Here is a 23,929-nt window from a genome sequence, read left to right as displayed (position 1 = left end):
GTGTGGAATACAAAAGGAGTAATGCGAGGGTTTGCAGGATTTGAAGTTTTTAAAAGGCAGAAGAACAAAGTAATGAGCAGAGCCGGCCCTAGCATATCTGGGGCCCTAACCAAAATTTGATTTCCCCCCCACCACCGCCACGAATACTATTGTCAATTGCTTCATCGCTCGCACACCTTCTGTAACTCTAGCGCACCCGTTATCAACTTTATCAGTTTATAGCTGTGTTGCTCACATTATACCAATGTCAGTCTTTATGCTTTTGTGTTTTTTTAATCTTAAAAGTAGCCAACTGTGACCTCTGACAGGCAGAGAGAATTCATTAAGCCGGTATTAGCTTGACATTCCGTTAACATAAGATTGCATTTTTGTATGATTGCCACTGACATTATATAACATGTATATAATAAAATCAATAAAAATAAAAAATTTGGCTGACTTGTGGGACATTTCACGTGCTCTTGGGGGCCCCCTGCTGTCCACGGGCCCCAAGCAGCCGCTTAGCTCGGTTACTTCTTGGCCGGCCCTGCTAATGAGTGATGTAACTCATTACTCTAAAAGTAATGGAGTCTTGCCTTTTTAAACTTGGTTACATCTATGCCCCAAAAAATAAAAAGAGCGTTCGGTTGTGTCAAATGTAAGATACATTTTAGAAAGAGCGAGCCATCATTTAGTATTCAGTGGTGGCAAAAAAAATTTTTAAAAATGGGATGGCTGCTGATAATTAGAGCCACAAGTCCGTGCTCATCATCTGAATGATGATGTATATGTGAATGGTTTCTAGTGGCACCCAGATGATGTTCGCTGATGACGGGGGCCGCCACCTCCCACCCCCCGGCGGCCGATGAGCGCGCCGCGGCCAATGGGAGCGCGGCGGGGCGGGGGAGCAGCGGCGCGTCGTAGTACAGCGGATCGTGGCCGCCGCCAGCAGCAACAGACAGACGCGTCCCGCGCTCAAAGTCTGCCGCAGCTCAGCATCTCCCGGTTCATGGATTATACAGTTTCCCTCCAAGTGCAACACCAGCTGGCCGTGTTCCCGACACACTTCTGTCAGGGCTACAGTGTGGAGTTACAGGTACATTCATTTTGCATTGCACCTGCCAGTCTTCTCCTGCATCTCCATCTCCTGTCTCCTCCCGCATCTCCATCTCCTGTGCCGTCCGCGACAAGAGGCGTGCGCGGCTGCAGAGAGGAGTGAGCGTGACTTTGGGGGGGGCGCCTTTACTGCAGGGGAAGGCACGGTGGTCGTGGTGCATGCTGATTTTTCTTTTTCTCTCTTTTCTTCTTTTATCCCCTCTCACCGAGATTCTTGTTGCGTGTGCCGCCGCCTGGAGACGGAGCGGAGCGGCGGCGGGCAGCGCGCCGCTGCGCACGGGCTGCGTATGGGAAGGGGGAAAGTAAAGCAGGACAAGCACAGGTGCCGAATGTTGTTGGTGAGAGACGTGTGTATGGAAAGGGTGAGGAGCGGGGTCCGGGGACACCCCAGGGGGAGGGGGGGGGGACCCTTCACCTCTAGATAAGAACCAAGGAATGTCTGCTCCATGACGTTCGGTCCCGTTGAAACTCCAGGGGCCAAATCTTCTGAACAGTTTTTTCAAAATAAGATGCTGCAGTCCGCGTCATTGCTCTTCATTCCTAATGAAGGATGGATGTGAGAGCAGCGTGACAACGTCAGCATCAGTGCATGTGGGCTTGTCGAACATCTCGAGGTGACATTTACGGTGGATTAGAGGCAGGGGCGCGCAGAGGAGGGAGCCGCGCGGGGTCAGGGTTGACATGCTGATGTCATAATGTCACACTGAGATTTTAAAAATAACTTTCCCTCTGCAGACTCCCCTTCTCTTTTATAAGTGGTTGAGAGTGAAGTCTTTTTGTTTGAGTGGAATCATTGGTGGAAGTTAAGATTATATTCATATTTTATATAATTGATTAATTACTGTGTCAATGTCTAGGCCTCATCAAATATCTTGTTTTGTTTTCTTTGAGCAACAGTCAGAAAAAAGAAAATCGCGAAACAGTAAGTCGATTATCAAAATAGTCGATGGTGATTGTAGGTTTATTGAGTCATTGATTAATCATCTAATCGATTCAGCTCTAAAACATTAATGTGTAATGAGACCATGTAGGGCCGCCGCAGTCAATATGAAAAATGAACTAAATCTGTTATTTTTCTCTCCACATTTCTTTGTAGTGATATGCGTGTCCTTCGGGACTTCAGTGGCCGGTTCCCTCCTGCTCAGGAAAGCAAACAAAAAGAGGAACATATAGACGACATTGTCCCAGTCTTTGCTTTAATGTCTCTCAGGTGGCTTCGTCTTTATTAGATGCGGCATTCAAACGCTTTTTTTTTTTTTTTTTACAGCACATGCTCAGCCTCAGTATGTCTTTGTCGTTGTTGCCCAATGTACAGTATGGTTTCCTAGTATAGCTTGTAGTATTGACTGTTTCCATCATTGAATTATCCGTTGATTCGCTCCTTGGGTTAGGGGGTTAGAGGATGCCGAAGATTTCATGTCTCACGCTCAGTTTATTGTCAGAGAAAACATAGAAAACATCACATTTGTGGAACAGCAGGTATTTGTCAATTTTTGCTTAAATAAGACGAGAATGAACTGTTGATCAGAATCGTTCCTAATTCGTTTTCTTTTCATTGACTCGTGACAAATAGTCTCATGTATGTTGTGGATACAAGGAGACATCTTATAGGCATTACCTGTAAAACTCCAACATACCGACTGTTGAAGATTTTCTCTCCTCTCCTCCCAGAGAGACTGCAGAGATGAGTGTTTGATTCGCTATTGGAGGTCATCTCATCATCTGGCCAGGCCGGGACAGTCGGCGGTTATAGCCGAAGGCCGTCTCTGGGCGTCACAGAGATAGATGAAGAGACATCTTGTGACAGAGGGTTACTATGGAGATACCGTGGAGCCATTTCTGTCTGTTTGATGACGACATCGTCCTGAGAGCTAAAGACACCCACAGAGACGCCATGCACTGACCACTTGTTGATCCGTGTAACGACCCAGAAATATATTGGGCTCTTGAAAAAAGTACTTCTGCTTAAGTCATCCACGATCTCATTGTTCCTACAAAATTTTCCATTACACCAATTACATAACTTGCCCACCAGCGTCTGTTTCATTTTTTTAAATAAACATAAACCTTTAGTTAATTTTCTTGTATCGAACTCAAAACACTCAAATGTGCAAAATACTTTATACTTTGTCGGATGCCGCAGTTATGAACTGAGAGTGAAAGTGTCTGCTCTGTGCAGATGAGATGTCACAGCAGTGTGACATCTCATAGGAGAGTCCGGACGGTAGGAACCGTGATGGGTAGAGTCCGGACGGTTTGTGAGAGAGAAACAGAGAACGAGACCAAGTGAGAGCGGAGTAGAGAGCTGCACACAGCTAAGTTAGAGATCTTTTGTGTTATTATGAGAAGCGTTGGGTCATCATGAAACTGTCTTTGGACAAATGAGACCATGTAGGGCCGCCGCAGTCTAGGTAATTCATTGGGAAACAATTCACACACCTTGAAGTGCACCACAGGAGCGAGGCAGCAAATCTATCATGAAGGATCAAAGTTAGAGCTTTACACATACTGAGCTGTGAAAGTCACACGTTTATTATCCGGTTGGGGGGAATTTCCACACGCTGGCATCTCTGACATGAGCAGATCCAGGCAGACGATCCGTCGCAAAGTGCCGGCGACAGTGTGATTTACTTTGTTCAAACAATAGTCGCTTCATTTGGAACCGGGGAGCTTCTTCTCCCCCTGCGGCATCGGTCCCAACACCTGCTAAAGACATGAAATGGATGATACTGTACTTCTCAATTCTGCAGCCTCCAGCTTGGTGACAAAAAGAAAAACATGAGGGGAGAAAAAGCATTTCACCGTTGCATGTGTCCCCCCCCCCCCTGGAAAACCACAAGATGGCTCCATCTCGGCACTGTCGTTGAAATCTTTTTACCGGGACACAAACCTGTGGGTTGCTCTTTTCTAAGACGCCACATGACATTGATTTTCTGCATCTGTCCAGGCCCTCCAGTCATCCGTACTATTTTCGAACAACTTCAAGCAGGGACAATAACACCCCCCCCCCCCCCCCCCCCCTACTCCCCCCGCGTCTGCTGCCTGTAATTTGTTCTGGCCTATAAATAAAATTCTTTGAAGCTCAGCGCTCAATAAGTGTTTGCTTTTGTAAAGTAATAATTGCCCCCCGCTTCTTTGTTGCTTCCTGTCGCCCATCCTCGCCGTAGCCGTCTTCAGGTCCGTCTCCATTATTACTTCCGCGGAAGGTCAACTGAGATAGGTCTCAGAAGGATTTTTTTTGTTGTTGTTGTAAATGGCACGCGGAGAAACAAAGAGCTCCGAAAGTATGAGCTGAGTGTGTTGAGGACGCAAATAGCTACGTAGAGGAAATGTCGCGGTGTGATGGATCTTCTCCACGGGACGCGGAGCAGCAGACGCCCCGACTGACGTCGGAGCTGCAGGACAGCTTGAATGTTTTTTTCTAAATCGTTTTTTTTTTATGCACTGTAATTTCCAAAAGCAACATCGGACACAGTGTCCAAGAAGTGACACCAGTGGACAGAGCTGGGTGTTAAACAAACAATGAAGTGAAGCCATTGATTTATGACATGATAACAATCGTTCCAACTAATTGATTAGATACAAATATATACTTCACCATATGGTTTCAGCTGTTGAGCTGGCTCGAGATGAATAAATGATTTGAGAAGAATAGTCACCAAACAGTGAAATTATCTGCTGATCCTGAATGTCCACCCGGTGGACTTGCAGACTGAGCTCTTGTCAATTTTTAAAATGCAATTTCTCAAGTTTATCATTCTGATTTCCTCATGTGTACGAGGGGCCTGGGACGACGGGGGATGAAATGAAGACTATGAGATGAGGGACCCGTCGGTGGAGTGCCCCCTTTCGTATTCCATTGTGCTCGGCACAGGACTATTATGTCTTCACTCGTATTTGTCACAAAGTGGAGGGCTTAAATTCATCGAATCATTAGTTAAATTCATCCAATTTTTTTATGTAGATGGGAAAAAGTACACCCGAAGAAATGAACGTGAAAGTAAAGTTGTTTCATGACAATTATAGGTCAAATCTGAGTCAGGAAATCAAGATAGTTCAGTTTTGAAAAAAGAAGATAAAGATGAATGTGTATTGATGTAGTTATACACACGCTTAATTCTGGTAGTTTTGGCTCTGTTGTTTGAGAGGTGGTCTGCCTGTTTCCGTTTTACCTGCGTTGATTGGCGGGAGGGAGAGCGGAGAGGGAGGCGGCGTGGTGTGGGCGTCGTCAGACCGAACGTGGGCGCATGTTTTTGTAACGAGGCCAATAAGTTCCTCTTTAACCCTGTGTTCCCTAAACCCTATGTTCCTTCAACCCTATGTTCCTTCAACCCTATGTTCCTTCAACCCTATGTTCCTTCAACCCTGTGTTCCCTCAAACCTATGTTCCCTCAACCCTATGTTCCCTAAACCCTATGTTCCTTCAACCCTATGTTCCCTCAAACCTATGTTCCCTCAACCCTATGTTCCCTCAACCCTATGTTCCCTCAGTCCTATGTTCCCTCAACCCTGTGTTCCCTAAACCCTATGTTCCTTCAACCCTATGTTCCCTCAACCCTATGTTCCCTCAACCCTATGTTCCCTCAGCCCTATGTTCCTTCAACCCTATGTTCCCTCAACCCTATGTTCCCTCGGCCCTATGTTCCCTCACCCTAACATAGGGCCTACTTTTGATTCGGGGGAAATTTTATAGAAATGAGGGGAACATAGGGACGACCCCCGAGCGTCACACGGGCCTGGTGACGAACCCGAGACTTCAGCCCACAGTTAAGTGTTGTGTGAATTAAACTCGGTGAACAGCACAGAGCTGTTGCGTATCGCTGCTGAAGTGCGTCTCTGACAGCACACGATTTGAGCCCAAATCCTCCGGCTCGACGTCGCGCCCGCCCCGGGAAGAATTCATCTCATCAAGCCGACTAGTGTCACGGTTTTATTGTCGCGCCGACGCAACGTTCGCCCCCAAACGTCTGCTCTGGCCGCACGCCAAGCTGATTATATTACCGAGGTGCAGGCAGTCTGCCCAGTGTGCGTGCTAATGTTTCCACTCAGCAGATCTGCGGAGCGCGCTCCAGGTCACACCGCGTGGGGATAGTCCACTTAGCAGCAAACACAAAAGGAACCGCTCATCGTTTTGACCCTGGAGACGTGGGCATTACAATATGGCTTGAGTTGGCCTCCCCGAGGCCAAAGCGTCTGAGTGATGGAGAGCGAATGGGAGACAGAGGCCAGTCTCTGCTGGGCGAACGTGCCGCCTCACTCGTCCAGTCTGGCTAATTTGCTTGCCCCCGGGGGAGCAGTGCTGGCGCCCCTCACCGGCGCCCGGAGCACCAGCCGCACAAAGTGCCGCTGGTGATGGAGACGATGGTTTTCTCTGGATTTCACAGGTCGCGGCGAGCGCAGTGGAGGCCAGGCAGCTGCGCTCACGCTCATATCTGCCGCTTTACCATTTCCTACGTAATCACCGGCCAGCAATTTAACACGTGCTCATGGCTTTGCCCAAATATATGCGGATACTGAACTGTAAAAGAAGACGTTAAGTGACAATTAGAAAAACTAAAAGTCAGCCGGAACCAAGAGCCTGATATCCGCTCGGTTACTCCTGGGCAGCGGTGGCCTGAAATTGACCCAAACAATCTGTGCAGTGGAGGTGAGTCAGCTTATCAGATGCAGCAGAAACAAACTACTCATTAAAACTGTTTGGGATCACGGTGATGGGGTGGGTGTATGATTAATCACAATCATAATGCCATTTCATTCGAATACAGTGAGAAGGTTCCCAACATGAACAGCTTTATTACCTTTGAGGGTGAATGTGAAACTCAAATGTACACAGGTCATTTGTCTTTCTGATGAGCTGCCGCTACCATTAGCAGTCCTGTGACGTTCAATTTGTGACCTCATATCTTGGTTTCTTTCAGTCCTCTGTTTTCTGTGGTGTAAGATCAAATCAAATCCTGACATTTGAGAAGCTGGATGCAGGGAATGTTTCCCCAGTTATATTCAAACAACGGAAACCATAACTCAAAATCCAAAACAGCTGCTTCAACATTTTCTCAGCGAGTTTTGCTTCTCTAATCGTGGAATCAGCATATTCTCTTCATCTCGTTCTCAGTCATCTTTTTTTTCAATTGGAGACACTCAAATTTATGAATGAAATATGTTGACAGAAATGTTTGTTTCTGGCTAATCCAGTGTGACAAATGAACATACCTCATCACAGTGATGCAAGCGTCCTTTAAATCCATTTTTTGTTCTTCTGCAGTGCCTCAAACCTGCCCCTTGATTTACAACCAGCAACGGTTTATTAAAGTTGCAGGTGTGACCTCACCTCAGACGCATTGAACATCCGATCACTCAGACCCCATTCGGAGTGGGTCCGGTCCACATGTAGCTCAGTTACTTTTAACTGTGTGACATCCTCCAAACGTTCAAACTCATTCTGGTACTGAAATTGCATAAGCTTGTTTCATCCACCACGTGAAAATTTTGGGTTAGGCCGTCAAACATGTCGGGCACATTTTTGTTTGCCTGCAATACGCCGAAATAGGGTCAAAATTCTCCTTCTTTTAATTTGTTTGGCAGGAAAAGTGCATTTCTGCATCCTGCCGGGGAAAAACTAGTGCAAAACAAGTCATTTGGTGTCAACGGAAATGACGTGCGTGCTCACTCGAGGCGCGTGTGGGGACGCATTCCAGGTGTGAACTGACGTAGATCCGTCCCCTTGTGATCGGACCAGCCAAGATACACGTTAACGCCATGAACAGGGCCTGAGTGAGACGGCTTACAGTCCCAGGCAGATCCTCCCTGGTGGACTGCTTCATAATGACTGCAAACAGACTTTGGCATTTATATACTGTAATTTCTTGATAGACATCCGCCTAAATATACCCAATACCACTGTACACTGTCTGCAATAAGCTGATATCGGTCCATATAATGACCTCTTTAGTTTATCAGTCAGGCTCTAGCGATAATCTTGAGGTTTTGTCTTTCGGGGGGTTTTCTCCCTTGAGAAGAAGCAAATCAAATTTTACACTCAATTCTTACATTTTGTCAGCATGAAAATACTTGTTCCAGCTTAACCTAATATACCCCCCGCAACACTAATAGCCCACTCACTCAACACCAGCGGGACAGAATATGAAATATTGTGTGAGCTGTGCGTTCATAATATTTCCGGTGCCACTATGATTAAACAGGCATGATACTGCAATTGCTTGCCTTCATCCGTTCACCAGTGGCTGTGCCGGTAATGAAATATATGCGCAGACGTGATCAATAATTCCAAAGAATGGAAATTGTTGCATCAGTCCAGAAGTTTTCGGCACAGTCTCGTCTTCCAGGCACTTCAGGACCGGAGTGCGTTTATCCCTCAGTACCTCGGTTTTGTGACTTTCAGATTTCTTTTCCTTGCGTCTTCAGATTCTTGCCTATGCTGGGTTTCACACTATTATCTGGCCTCAGTGAGCTGCATTGGAGGCCCCTTCAGAATTCATGACCGACAAGCACACTCTATTCCGTGTCATCATTCACTGTCAGCAACGGGCCAGCAAAGATAACTGCCGTTTATTTAAAAAGGACAATTCTGGCTATTATGCCGCATCAGTGATTGATTATTCCTGCTCCGCTGGGCATTCAAAACTCATCTGTTTCACTTGCAAAGTCAGGAGAAAAGGAGAAAAATGTAGGTGCTGCGGCGAGGACTTACTGTGGAATATGAATAAATGGTGGCCCGTCACCTCTGACAACCTAATCATCACTGGGTGCACAGTTTGCAAATTATGTTTGGATGCTTTCGTTTGGTACACATCAGCATTCTGAGGAAAGCGGATGATGAATTGATTTTAGAAATCCTTTATATACATTTATATCTAAAGGGTTTCCCCAAAGAGGCACCTTTTTACTTTTTTTAAAACTCCATAATACATTTCCTCGTGCAGCACTAGGTTTTCAGAAATTGGGAAAAACCGCAGGACCACGTTCATACGATCACGGAAGTGTAAACGTCTGCTGTGAGGTCCAGGATGAATACATTCTTCCGTAACTCTCAACAGCTTTTGCTGGGTTTGAAGCTCTTCAGGGTGATTTACAGACTGCTTTAATGGAGCTGTGGTCAGAGAGGGATTACCGAATGACCGCACTGGCCATTACTGGATATTTAATAAGAAGGCCAGCTCGTCACAAGGCTGCACCACCACAGCACAGCTCAGTCTAACTGTATGGCAGACTTTTTTAAATTTGGTGATTTGCAACATCTGTCAGAGTGTGCACCTCATTTATAAGTTATGATCAAGTACATAATTGTTCTCAGTTAATAGATAATTGCTTTTAAGAACTGCCATCGTGATCATCATCCAGAGCAACATTTCCAAAGGTTTGTGCCACACTAGAGAGACAGGTCCTAAGGATTGTACTGGCAGTGGGTCTGTCACTTTGTCCGACCAAAGTTGTGACCCAGAGCTAGCGAGGCAATAAGAAAAACAGCGTATGAGTTAGCAGAACTGTGCTAGCAGAGATATTGTTTCATAAAAATATGAACATCACTTCTTTTCTTCAACTGAAGTTGGCATGCTATCAAACTAGCCTTGGCCCATTGGCCCGTCTTGTCACTTCCCAATAACAAGTCATTGTAGCGTCCAGTCCGCCCTGAGGAGGCAGCACTGCTCCGACGACGTATTGTAACCGCTTGTCTTGTAAAATGCAACAATGACTGAAGCTCTTGGTGAGCAACCTTCACCGCCACCCACCCCTGACAACAAACCTCATTCGTCAAAAGACGAGCACTTCAGCAGTTCTTTGTGACATCAGCTGTGTCTCAATTCAGGGGTTGCGATTCGTCCGGGTCAGGACGAATTGAGACAATTATTATCTCAAAATCATCGACTTCCCAGCACTTCTCCGTCAAGCTGACACTCACTCTATGTGTAGTCATCAATCTATATTAAGCAGGTCCACACTTTAGTGGTGGTTACTTCATTCCGTGACTTGAGGGACGTCCACTCCGGCAGTCTCAGTCATTACTTTTCAACTGGGTTATTCGTTTTCCTCTTAAAGCGTTTCAAAAAATGCTTTAATGAGCCCTGATCTATCAGAGGTACTCGAGGCTGAACAGCCAGAACGACAGGGAAGTTAATATGGAATTGATTGTAATTATTTTATGTGGATCTACATGGGATTCACGTACAGTATTTTCAGTTCCTCCAGTTTCAAATTGTCGACTCTCGCCTTCCCTCCTCATCCCACATGATTTGCTGGATGGATGCCCAGTGTCTAATAAATTCTAATGCATCCAACTGGCAAGCAAGACACTATGAAAAGGGATCTATGGAAAGTGTACTCAAGAACATTTTCAGATAATTATGTTACTATTTTTGCCCTTCATGTGTCTTGAGCTTCCCAAAATTTGTTTTTTAATGATGATTTAACATTCCTTTTCTACACTATGTGAACCCCATTGCTTTTTCAAATAGCTAAGGAACAGACATTGGCTCCCAGAATGTTATAGTCAAAAGCAAAAGCTATGTGTAAGGTGCTTTATCATTTATAGACCGCTTTAATAAAAGTCTCTTTGTCATGAATCATACAAGGTCTTCTTTCTCACGAAATTAAGTAAGGACATGGTACTTTTGGATTACTTTAGGATGATTGGGGATAAGTGGATGGATGTTGCCTAGATACAAAATGTGTCTCTCATCTGTCCAGTTGTCCTCCAAGCGTGGCTCTGCTCTGTAGCTGCAAATCAGTTGTTTAGGCACTTTTCTTTGCATGCTTCATGTGTTTAAGTACGACATGGAGTTACTTGGCAATAATGTTTTAGGTAGCCTGGTGTAGCCACACTAATACTCAAATGCGTGTTCGTCTGGGACCTCTCGGCTCATTTTTCGATTTTCAAGAGGCGTTACCGACGGACGCGTCGAGCAGAGAGGAGACTCCTGTGATGCTGATTCCACAATGTCTGTGAACGGGTGTTTTGACGTTTTTTGTGCGAGAAATTTGAAGACATTGGGTACTCTGTCAGATGCTCGTTCATCAGCCGCAGCCTTGGTTGTTTACAAATGTCGCTTCCGTCCGCGTCGTGGTATTAACCCCGCCCATTTGGTTTAATCAGAGAATCGGTTGTGATTGGACCAGCAAGTTTTTTCCCTGGGGGAAATCACTTCCCAGTGGCGGAGATCGCCTGGGTCCCAGCCTATGTTTATGGTGTAAGAAGGCTCTGGCTTTTTTTGGGTGGACGTGCACAGTGCACTTACAGTACAGATTGGAACAGAATGGGATATCAGGGGCTGGTATCAGTCATGACCTTTGAAATGCCTCATCTCCTCTCGTAACATTTTAAAGCACTGTGCCCTGTGCTTTTGACTCTCTTAGAATTTAATGATGGAGAGAACACGCCACAACAGCTCTCGCACAGGGGTAATCGGAGGTCTCCGCGTGGGAAGCGCAGAATCACAGTAGCACTCTGAATTACAGTAAATCATAACAACAGATGTTCTAAAGGCTAAGGATATATTGAGGCTTTACGGACTTTGACGACACATTTGTCCTTCAGTCCTCAGCGTATGAAAAGGTTCAGTGGTGTAAGACAGAAGCAGAGGTTGATTTGATGGATGGATGGATGACTTTTCATCAGTTAGCACCGGTAGGTGGGCACATTTTTTAACTTAACCAGAGAAATATCTCATCATTTACTAGACCTACAATCATTTTGTGTTTTTCATGATCGGCCAACTTTTCATCCTGTGTTTTTTTCCATGTTCGTCAGAGTAATAACTTCAGTGTTCTGACCTTTCACCATTATCCCAATCTGCCTCACTTGTATGTTAACAATAGAACACAACTCAAAGCACAACGTTTTCTAATCCTTTCCCATGGTGCTTCACTGGAGTGTCCACCAGAGTGCCTACCAGTAGGACTTTATGAAAAGGAAGTTTGTCAATTTAAAAAAAGTTCAGAGTATGTTGGTTCGATGGGAAATGAGGAGAAGATAGACTTTAGAGTTTAAAATGTCTCTTGCATTGAACTTCACAGCCCTGTGGGGCTGATGATGACCAGTCAGCATCTGAGCTGTCCTCCTGCAAAGTCCAGTACGACTGCAGCTCGTCTGCACTGGCGTTCATCCAGTTGCCCAGCTTAACGCTCTCCCTTAGCAATTACAACTGACCTTTAACGGCTGCAACATCTGCTGGGCACTTGCTGCTGGGACCTCCTGTTCATCGCTGCACTCCTTCCCTCCCACTGTTTCATCAGCGTTTTCTTTTTTCTCTCCCTCCCCGGCCCCGGGCATCCCGCCCCGCACAGTTGGCCTCATCTGATTCGCTGGCTGCTCATCATAGACAGACAGACAGTAAACAGTGTTGACTAGGTGTGAGAAACAAGCCGGCCGCCTGCCAATGGGATCGTCACCACGCCGCTCGCTGCATCAGATCCTCGATGACCTCTTCTTCCTGCACTTCTCCTTCAGCGAAGTGGCGATGCTGCCGCCGTAATGAGCTCACTGTGCTGTGCCGAGGCAGCCTTGCTGTAATGGCGTTGACAACAGCTGTTCTGATCAGATATTGATGTTTGAATTGTGCAGAGAACCGCCCCTGTTGCTTTGTGATTGCGAGACCTCCCTTTATCCAATCGAGGCGGGTGAAAATTATTACTTTCCCCCCATCTCATTTGGAAGGGGGTCAACCTCTTGCAATTATAGCGACGCATCTGACGGTGAAATCCATTAGCTTAATGAATCGATCTCCACAGAGAGGAGCGTGTTCATCGAGTGAGCGGCTGTACTTCACCCCTCCTCAACCCTCAGCAGGACTTTTTTCTGCTTTCCATCCAGCGCTGCCGGTTGACAGACACACTTGGGAACCGTTCAGAGCCGGTATTTACATCCGTCCTGAGAGATCCGATCACACGTGGGCCGCTCTGCGTTGGTCCGTTCACACCTGAACGTGTCTCCTGAGACCACTTGGGATTGGATCTCACCTCCTCGCTCTGTGTGCAAATGAACGCGTACTTCATTTCTGTTTGCGACCAAATTAGGTGGTTGTTATACCTAGTCTGAGTATACAGATGATGTGTTAGTGTGTGTGTGTGTGTGTGAGAGATAGAGAGAGTGGAGTCAAATCATTTATCTCAACACAAGATGCTGTTCAAACATGGGAGGGGGGGGAATTGTATCTGCAACCCTCTGTTTGAATAGCAGTAAGCACAACAGTCCGTGCCCTGTACTCCGAGGAACCGTCCGGGACCGGAGGGTCAAACTGAGGGAATAATTATCAAACCAAAATAATCTGTGAAGTGGGAAAGCGTTTTGGATTCAACGTAGAATTGTGGATAAAGCGAACGCTGTTTGTCTCGCAGCGGCAGGAGCAGTACAAGTTACAGCCAGAGCTGCTACTTACTGTGCTTTTTCTGTCTTCGGCATGCTGACTGGGGCCAGTGGGGATCGAACCATCCGAGTTGCTGTATATATCTGTCTATCTTCTTTTTGTCTATTAAATAACTGTAAAAGTGGTGAGGTCTTTCCCGCGCTGCGCGCTCCTGTCAGACTCTCAACTCAACAATGGGGCACTTAGTTAAAGTGCATCAGCAGGACAAGGTCAGTCAGTCAGTCGTCCTCCACTAAGCTCTTTAATCTCCGCCGAGAACTTCTTGGGGAGGATGGGAGATAAAAGGCACAACCTACTGTACGTGTAATAATTCTCAGAGTCTTCTCTTCATTTGTGTTGTCATACCGCCATCCATCCACAGCTGCCAGAACCCACGCAGCAGCAGCAGCGGCGGTGCAGCAATCATGTTCTCAATTTAACAGCAATCAGCTCGGAAGATTCAGTGTTATCACAACAGAGATGACAATTTGTGTTAATTCTTTAGTGACGTGCTCCCTCCTTTATCTTCTTATATGCAATAACGGAAAAGTAAACTCCAGTGATTGTTGACTTGCCCATGGGTGGATTGGGATCGTCCTTCCTGTCGTCTTTTCCTCTCTACTATTCCTTGACCTCAGTGGAAAACGTCATGTGGTCAAGGAAAGGTGTAAAGGAGGATTCATAGGACTTAGGAAAAGCCGACAGCGCTGCTCAGAGAATCCGACTCCACTTTCACCAAACTACGTCATCATGTTATCGACGTGCGAACTGTCGTGGTGAAACTACAAATTTGCGAAGATGAACTACAAAACACCTCAGCGACTCCATCAGCATGTGTCAGTGTTTTACCACCGTGTGACATCAGATGTAAATGATCCATATGCAACAGTAACTTACATGACGTGCGTCTCTTCTGGGTCATATTCATACTCTTCTTCTTCTTCTTCTAATTCAGATTTAATACGTTACGTCCGTGGAATGGCGCGTCACGTTAAATCTCGCTGCCGCAATGAATTGTGGGTCGTCTAGGAAGCTCCTGTGTGCCCTATGTTAAAGGAGATAGGAAAGGAAGCACTGAAGCACCTTTGCTGTGCATGTAAAGAATCCGGACAGCTCTTTTCATGGCTGCCGACGAAATACCTGCGGGTCACTTCAAGATTTAGGAGCAAATTTGACAATTCCACCTCACCCCTGGAGACAAAAGTGAGGGTCAGTGGTCCTAGATCCTGACAATGGATACAAGTGAAGTCTCCCTGCGTAATGATGTATTATTATTAAGATATGAGGAAAACACTCAATTTCTGGTACTTTGCCACATTGCAGGGTCATGGCAGGTCGTCCCCAAACTTGGATGCAAACTTAGCGATGGAACTAGCGATGAACCCTTCCTCCCAACTGTGGAGAGAGTTTTTTCGGCTCGTTTCTTTTGCTGTAGCATCTCCTTGTGCTGCTGCTGCAGCTGCTGTTGTTGTTGTTGCCAGTGACGCTTCTGCTTCCTAACTGAATTTGAGGTGATTAATCATTCATTTCCAGCATCTGTGCACCCTTTGCCGAAAACAGGCAGCGGGCCCGACACTGGCACAAGCCGACAGAGCTCTCAAAGCCGCTCATTTATGTTGTTTGTCCTGCAGCATCTTTAACAGTAAAAACCCCGCTGCTCTCGACTTGATTACGACACTGACGGGGGAGACTGATTTATTTATATTTCTCTTCTTCCTCCGTCCGTCTCAGGGCCCGCTGACGGGTTTTATCCTCGTCAGTCTGGCCTCAAGAGCTGTCGGACACCAGAGAGCAAGGACGCATCCTGTCCCGGAGAGGCGACGCTAAACGCTAGAGATGAAGAAGCACAACTCTGCAGCTCGGAGATAATCCGGTTGTGATGAACAACGCCCAGTAATTGAGTTGAGCCAATTACATGAAAAGCAGCGTGCTGCTGAGGTTCGCCTGCACTGTGCCACTTTTCATTTCAACACAGTGGGGGGAAAATGCGGAGAATGACTTTCAGAGTAGAACTTGACTGGGTTTTGATTGGATTATAAAATGCACTTTAACTTTTGCAATGAAGGGATCTTCGAACATAAAATGCTAAATGAAAAACTGGCCAACTGTTGACCGGTTTATGAAACACTCCAATCTTAATACCGTTACTGGCTGGAGTTCAGACCCAGTCCAGGCCCTTTCGCTTCAACTTTCCTGATTCTCGCTCCATAACAAAGCCCAAATTATATGATTTAAATAATACAATGATAAACATATGTACGCGTTGCGATACCTGTAGCTGCGGGGCAGAAAACAACGTGTCGCAAGTGGCCCAGACCCACGGAGCTCATCTTTTATTCACAACTCATTGGGGGGATGATGTGGGAAATGTAAAGTGAACCTCACGGCTCATAACGTCCAATGAACTTCACTGCACTGAATGACAACAGAGGCAACAACCTAGGCTTTTTTATCTCGATGGAGTCGAGGCATCTTGAGATATCACCTCTGCGGTCAATCCTTCGTATTTGAAGTGGACAAGCCGTGACATGTTTTCTTCTTCTTCTTCTGTTGTATCGCTCTCTTTCGGAGGGGGAAAGGGAATTCAAACAGTTTGGAGGGGAATGTGTTTTGAGAGTCTACCTGCATGACCTTAGCTCTCATCTCTCCTGGTGAAGACGTACAGTACGCGCCCCGGGTGAGTGAGGATGAGTTGAGCCTGGCTGCTCCCAGATATGAAATGTGAGGCCCTAATGGAAGCTGGGGCTGAATAAGTAATAGAAAGCAGAGATGGCTCAGCTGTGCCCGTGGAAAGGGAAATAAAAGCTTTTTGAAGCCGAGTTCCAGATCCTCCAACACACAACAACAACAACACAGACTTCAGTCATATATATTAATGAACTTTCAGGGAAAACATTATCTGTTACCGTCATTTATTCATGTCAAATATGATTAAGGCTGCGTGACTGAAGTCTTAGTGGGATGTTTGATATTAATATGTGGGTTTTTTTCTGCGTCATTGCCCGAAAAAGCTGCTCAGCATCTGTCACTAACTCAAAACGCTCTGGGTAATGAAATATTGATCATCAGCGACAGAAGTATGAAATGAGACGATTGTTTACTTGCTTTATTACAACTTGGTCGGTTTGACTTGGCTCCCAACAGACACTCAAAGCAGGGCTGCATGACACTGACAGCAAGAATCCAATGTCTTTTGTGTGTGTGTGTGTGTGTGTGTGTGTGTGTGTGTGTAAAGAGTAAATCTTGCGGACATCACTTTTATAGAATTTTTTTTATCACTTTTGGGGGCCATGTGCTCCAGTGCGGCTTGAACCCTCTGTTTTAATTCAAGTATAGGTTTCTCCTGAGTTTGTAGGCCGGGGAGTCATATCACATGTCAATCTTGAAATTTGTTTTAAAAAGTCCATCTGCGTAAGTAACTGCGACTGCATTTGTCTCTTTCCCACAGATGAAGTCAACGGAGGTGGACCAAGGGCTTTTCACAGACAGCTACTGCAAAGTGTGCAGCGCGCAGCTCATCTCCGAGTCCCAGAGGGTCGCCCATTATGAGGTGACCACCCCCAACCCCCACCCCCCACCTCACATTACCTTTACGTGACTCTGACACACTACACTCCTGTGGAGATAATGATACACTTGGGGTCGCGCTGGTCTCGCTCTGACCCCAGAGATTCGTGGCTGATCTATACACCAGATCCCTGCGGCTTATGTGCTCAATGAACACATCACACCTGAGTTTACCTTATTATGTTTTATTGTTTATTTAACCTCAGTGGAGAACTACACTAGAAATGAATGAAATTGGACTTTGGGTGCAACTGCCGCTTCTACTTTAAGTGGTGTTCCTGCATGCTTTTCTAAAACTACATGTCAAAGGTGGCATGTGTAGCATTTCAACCCTGTTAGATATTTGCCAACGATCATTGGGATTCATTAATATAAAGCTACACTGTCTTTTACCTGCTGTGGCACCCTGCTGTCATACCTCACACTGTGTTGCAAAACATGGAGAGCCGTGCAAACACATGTTGCAAACATTGCAGCGATACCAACAGCCCAAAGTAACGAAGATAAAAACCACTGACATCAGTCCACACATACAGTAGGAAGCCTGTTATGGCATGTGCGTTCTGTTGCCATTGGCTGTCTAACCAAGAGTAACACGTGGGGTTCAGTTTGGTCCCTTGAGCGTCCAGTTGATGGGCTGCTCCAGGACGTCAGCCTGGCACAAGGGCTTGAGTTGCGGGGAGGTGAACGAGGCCAACAAGTTTATGCAGCTGCAGCAACAGCTGAAGGTTAAGGGGGAAAAAAGAGGAAGCGAGACGAAGGTAGACTTAACTACCTAACCATATAACATTATGAATCTGAAGATATCATGACAACGGATCCTAATCATTGGCACCAAACACTTCAGATTTGAAAAGGACGTTAGAGTTTCTCCCTCCACGACGGTTTCCAAGCGAAAACCATGTAAACATCGAGGGAGAAGGATATTTATGAACTGTTGATTTCGCCCTGATTACCGGCATTCTTAAACCACTGTCTTGTCGGGCAACGTCGATGGCAACCGTCCATCTCTTCAGATTGTTGGGGGTTGAGTTAACTTTATTGCCATTAGAACGAACATTGTCAGGAATAACCTTTTAAAAGTTTCGTACAAGAGACACTTATACCTCCGGCAGCTGATGAAGAACATTGTTGGTACAGTACAGTCCGACTATTGGAGCAGCACGTACATTCTCCTGATTCTCAACAATCACTGGTTCATTCCTCAGCTGTTTGGACGCTATCTGACTGTTGGTCTCCAATCATATCTACTCAACGTTGTATATGGCCTTTAATCTGACAGTTTATCATTACATCCAAACTTCCTCCCTGTGAGCTGCATATCTGGTATTGCTTATTTCGATTCAATCTTCTTAATGTGTGTTTGTTCAGAGGAGTGAGTTCTTCACCACGGCACATCCTTGCTGCTTAGAGTGTTTTCAGACCTACTCTGTGCTCATTGGTTAAATGTGTCTGGGGCAGGAGCAAGCTGTTGAGGAATTTCTGTCCTCCCCTGAGAAACTGCAATGATGAGCGTTCTCACGCACTACGCAAGGTCATCTTATCTGTGGCAGGCCGAGTAGTCTCCTAGCTGAAGGCTGTCTCGAGGTGTCAGAGTCGCGGTGAGATGACGACATTACTCTGACAGAGCTAAATACAACTACACAGACCGGAGATGGGGAGACTAGACTCTGCTTAAGACACTAATCTACATTCTCCGTCTTCCTGAATCAGCATCAACTCCATCAATTATTCCATTTCACAAGCAATAGAATCAGATAGGTCTTATCCACCCACAGATCAGGGAGGCTAGACTGGTTTCCAGTCCGGTTCAGACCTTGGTTCCGGGGTCTTTTCCACCAGAAACAACCTGCTCCAGAATTTGCTTTCGAAGGGTCTCGTTGCAACATGATTGGCATTCAGATCTTCCCTAACAAAACCAAGCAAGGAGGAAAATGAAGCACAATCACTTCACCTTCACTATAAAGGGACACCGTCGCACTCAAAGGTGCATATACGCTATGAACTACACTGTCGGTTGACTCAGCACTCCAGGAGTGAGTCATCTTGACACGCAAACGTCCTAGTGACTATAGACCAGCAACCTCAAGGACAGAGTGAGCGTCGGTTCCAGTTGGGTTCCTTCCCTCTGTCTGAGGCGTGTCAGGTAGTGGATGCTGCAGATGCTGCCTCTCACTCACTGTCGCTTCGCGTTACTGTACAAGACTGAGTCTGTAGCCCTGCTGCTGCTGGACATCAGCTGTAACAAGAACTGAATGGACTCAAATGACCATTTGATTTTTTCTATTTTTGTTCCTAATGGAGAACAGGGCTTTGCCAAAGGGGATCACTCCTCAAAGAGAAATAATGTTTTATTAATTATATTTGACAGTGTCACTTTGTCGGAAGTTTGCATTACTTTGTCTTTGAGTGAACTTTTCTTCTGCAACTCTTCACAAGTCAAACTGTTTCCTGTTTCCGCGCTGTGCGGTGGAATGCTATTTAAAGGAGTTGTATCTGTCCGTGGGTAACGGGAGAACTGCTTTGTTCTTCGGGGTGTCGCAGGAGACAGGAACTGGCTCCACCAATCATAATCAAATATTAATTTTGTTATTGTGTTGAATGCTGAATGCAGCACTTGGCCTGTTGCCTCATGGAGATGGTGCACATTTAGATTCCCTTTCGGAACAGTTCGGGTCTAATGCAACGTGACATGTTTGGGTCATAGCGACGGCGGCAGGAAAAAAAAACAGGGATGGGGGGGGGGGGGGTGCAACTTCTTTTAGATATGGAGGAGGTTGTTGTTTTTTTTGCATAGATTTCTCTACACAGTCATTCCTCTTTGTCCAGTGTTTGAAGAACGAATCTTTAAAGCGGTGACGGCAAAATGCGAATACTTTGTTGACTGTTGAGGCTAGAAGAACACAAACAGTTTTTCAGTCATCACTATAATTCCTGAGCTGACTAACATTCAAGGCTTAGAATTCCAACTTTTTACTAAATCTGATTGTCCTTCCACTGAATCTCTTCAATCGAAATATGAACACGATTGTTTGGGACCACTCAGAACAATGACCATGAGTTGCGACGCCTCGAAAGAGACAATGCAGACGGCAACAGCTTTCTGAAAGGTCCATTAGAATCTGAACGTGTCCAAGTTTAGAAAAATCTGATCAGAGGGGACTTGTAATATTCTGAAGGTGTGATGAGGGTCCACTCTCAACCCCATTTCACTCATCTAGATCTTGTGGAGTGATTGTGTGAATGCAGAATGTGCAGAGCTTTGATATTTGGCATAGGCTCTAACTGTGTCATCTCCCCACAAGGAAACATCAGGCTCATCACAGCGAGGAGTGGCGAGTTACGATAATAACTTTTGTCTTTGGATAGATTTGATTGGTAGATGATCCGTGCCTGTCCTCCGGATTGATATCAGGGCTGACACAGGCATGTTCGTGAATACAAAATATGATATCTGTTTGCAGTGGTGCAGATGAGTTCTGCACAGAGAGTGGACGTGTGAGGCAGGAGTCGCTCGGTGACATGTCCTGACACAGAGTCAACCACAGTGCTCTTTTGAGGTCTTCCCCCCTTCAGAATCCCCATTACGGTTCCGGGCTGCTCCAGCCCTATAGTAACAACCCAAACCCCAGTTCTACAAGACTATGTAGATGGGAAAAAAAGCCAGTTGCAAATGCACATCGATATAAATGCAGTATCTAGCTATCAAGGTGACCTTCTGCCAAATGCAGCAATTGTTGAGTCATATGAGGGACTGAAGGGAAAGAATGCAGTCGCATCCAAAGTCCAAACCATTGGGCCAAAATTGAAAATAACTAAGTTGAGTGTTCGCAAAAAATAGCTGCAAAGCTCTGGTTAAAGGGCATTTTCTTTTTTTCTTTTCTTTAAATATAAATTTCCAGATGTAAAAACTGTAACCAACCCGGGGAAGACCCAAGAATGCAGGCACGCCTCAGTCAGTTCTAGCAGTCTTTATCAAGCAAACGATGGTACACGGAAAATCAGTCCACTAGGCAAAAGTACAGATATCCTTTGGGCAAAGGCAAGGTCAAAATACAAAACTGGCAACAAGAACCCACAGACTTAATACTCCAGGGGGAGGGAGACGATGAGACCCAGGCGCAGCACATTAGGGCGGGGCAGGTAATCACCTGGGTGAAGAGCACAGGAGGGCAGGAAGTAGGAAGTCCCGGAATGAGACAACACAAGAGTATCGAAGTAAAACAGGAAGCACAACACTGGAAACGCGAGGGAACATCGACGAATCTTAAAACACCAGGACGGGGCGTGACGAATACGTCCCAAAACAGTGGACTCCATGGCCGCATCGGCCTTGCAAGTTCAGGATGATTTAAAACAGTTTGGTGGGGAAAGTCAATATCACGATCAGCCGTCGATGATCTCAGTACGATCATATCGTTTACGTGTGCAGCGCCTCACCAGAACAGTGTGACCAAGACTTCCTAATGGTTGGATGATGTGCCCCACGACCAACAGTATGTCTGAAGCATGCCGAGGCCTTTTGAGGCTCACTCCCACCCAGCTGAAACACTTTTGACACAAGTGATCGCCTCTGTCCTCGTCCCTTTTGATTTGTCTTACAATCGCTTCTGAACGAAAATCTGAACTCCAAAGTTTAAGCGGCGCTCTGGTGACAGTGGAGGCGTGAGATGTAACCGATCCTTCTTTTCGAAACACATCAAAGCCTGCGCTCCTCTGCGTTGTGGATCAGAGCGGCCTCTGGTTCAAAGACTCGCGTGGCTCCTGTTAATTCATGCGTCTGTCTCTTTGCATGTGCGCCGGGTCGGCCGTGCACCGCAGCCCCTCTTGACAGGGCCCCCCCCCCCCCCCCCCATGAGCGCCGCGGGAGGGGGGCTCTTTAAACCACTGCGTGATACTTCAGAGGAAGTGGAACGGTGGGGGAGTGACCTGGTAGTAGTCATTCAGCGAGTTGCATGCACGTATGCATGTGCACTGGGTAGAATATTAATGTCGAAGAACCGTTTTCAGACAGATACGTTGCAGTTATTTAACATACGGTTAGAGCTGCAACAGTTAATCCATTAGTAATCGACTGCTAAATTATTTCGGCAACAATTTCGGTGATGTGGATAAAACAATACATCGTCTTGGTGGTTTGGGAGACACGATCGACATTTTATGGACCAAACAACTAATCGATTCATCGAGAAAATAATCCACAGATTAATAGATAATGAAAAATAATGCAGCCCTACATACAGTATACGTTTCTCTTGTTTAACTCACAACCATGGACTGGACTCGGGTCGATGTCCGGTCCACTCAGGTGTAGGAGCTTGAACAGGTTTGATCTTGGACCAACATTTGTCATTGTGACAGGTTCTGGCGAATTGAAAAGTAGCCTAAATTAACAACCATACTAAATCCAACTCATTATTAGTAACAAGCAATATGGCAATGTGATTAACATCATATTATGTTTGTTTATGAATGGACTTATGGAGCCTATAGTGTATGATTGGCAAACGTGTTTAATTTACCGCTAAGCCGAGGGCGGAAACATGAAGGAGATCACGTCTCAATGGAAGGTGACTGGAGTCTTTCGGGATGAGGACAACAGGAGACTTGGAACACTGTGCCAATACGGCGACATTTTGTCCAGGTCTTTGAGTATGAATTATTTAAAAGAGTGGAAGTGTGTTTAAGAAGCATTCACTGCACGCACCAGAGCAGCCGTCCTTTCGAACAGTTTTCATCCATCTACGGCCCCCGTGTACCTCAGCCACGTATGCAAAATGCCACCACACTAACGCGAAAGCTGCAGCGTGTTTGAGTTTCCCTGTGTTTCACATTTTGTATTTTTCAGTGCACATTTCTCCTCACAATTTGGAGCCTGATCGCAGCAGTATTCAGCCGCATGGGGTCGAGCGTTTGGCCGACTGGTGCTGTTCTGGCCGCCGAGCTCTCCGTCCACTCCGAGCTTTCCTTCACTAATCGGTTTCCGTTATTTCGGTTGCATTGACAAATGAGTCTGCACCCGACTTGTCTCATGGCACCAGTTTGTCTGTGCCGCTCGCCCGTACAGAAGTCGCCTCCGCTGGTTTGCAAGACGAGCAAAGGGGTTTTGGTAGTTCAACAGATACACAGCTACAACCTTACATCATCAAACATCCGTCCTACTCTGCTACTCGCACTGTTATCCTGCTGTGGCGTTTGGGTTCAGTCGGCGGCCGTCATGTTCATCTGGGCTTACAGTTTTTAAGCCGTTTACTGCAGGTGGAGAGACAATCAGCTTGTTCACACTAACCTTTGAGATAAATAGATGCTCGGTTGGCCCGCAGCGGTGCAGCGGAAGCAGACTCGGAGTTAAGATGACATCTGTAGCTGTGCTTGCTGATATATATATATATATATTTTAAATTCAGAAGTCTGGAGAGGAATATTAAAGAGAAACTCAACACTAGGCTTCCTTTGTGTGTTTCCCCTTTGACTACACACTCAGTGATGTCATGATGGTGTACAGAATCGTATTGCAGAGTAAACTTTTACCCATTAAGCTTTAAAAGATACTGTTGCAGCCATTTATCGAGTAGACATTCATAAACATCTAGAGGTAATCCCCAGATTAATTTGAATTAGAATAATCATCAACTGCTGTCCAGTTGCGTTAATAGAAAAAATGACATCATGAGTCTCTTATGGTGATCAAACTGAGAATAGCAACAGTACATTATGGCTAACCAGTGTTTAGGTCCCTGTTGCTTCCGGCAGCCCCGGTGTCCGCAACTGGTCAGATTGTAATTAATGAGGATGAAGAAGTCTGAGAAATTATGTTGATGGGATGAAGCAAATATCATAATCTGACTCATGAGAAAAACATGTCCTGGCCACATTTATTATCATCAAGCTAAATTGATCTTCTTTGTATG

The 23,929-nt window shown here is 45.8% G+C and overlaps 1 protein-coding gene across 2 annotated transcripts in view; it reads left to right on the top strand.

The window, feature by feature from the left end:
* Positions 1 to 894: 894 nt before the first annotated feature.
* Positions 895 to 23,929, top strand: part of zmat4a (zinc finger, matrin-type 4a) — a 109,193-nt gene continuing 86,158 nt past the window's right edge. The window contains exons 1-2 of one of the 2 annotated variants that reach the window (XM_035640976.2): positions 895 to 1,075; positions 16,900 to 17,001. In XM_035640976.2, the coding sequence (XP_035496869.2) occupies positions 989 to 1,075; positions 16,900 to 17,001 (189 nt within the window). In that variant the 5' untranslated portion in view covers positions 895 to 988. Of the gene's footprint in view, positions 1,076 to 1,218; positions 1,434 to 16,899; positions 17,002 to 23,929 lie in introns of those variants that run through there. The other variant, XM_047331340.1, reaches the window with a different exon arrangement.

This window comes from Scophthalmus maximus, chromosome 3 (assembly GCF_022379125.1).
Source record: "Scophthalmus maximus strain ysfricsl-2021 chromosome 3, ASM2237912v1, whole genome shotgun sequence".
NCBI lineage: Eukaryota > Metazoa > Chordata > Actinopteri > Pleuronectiformes > Scophthalmidae > Scophthalmus > Scophthalmus maximus.
Note: the sequence above shows the minus strand (reverse complement) of the source record. Positions and strands in the feature narration are given on the sequence as shown.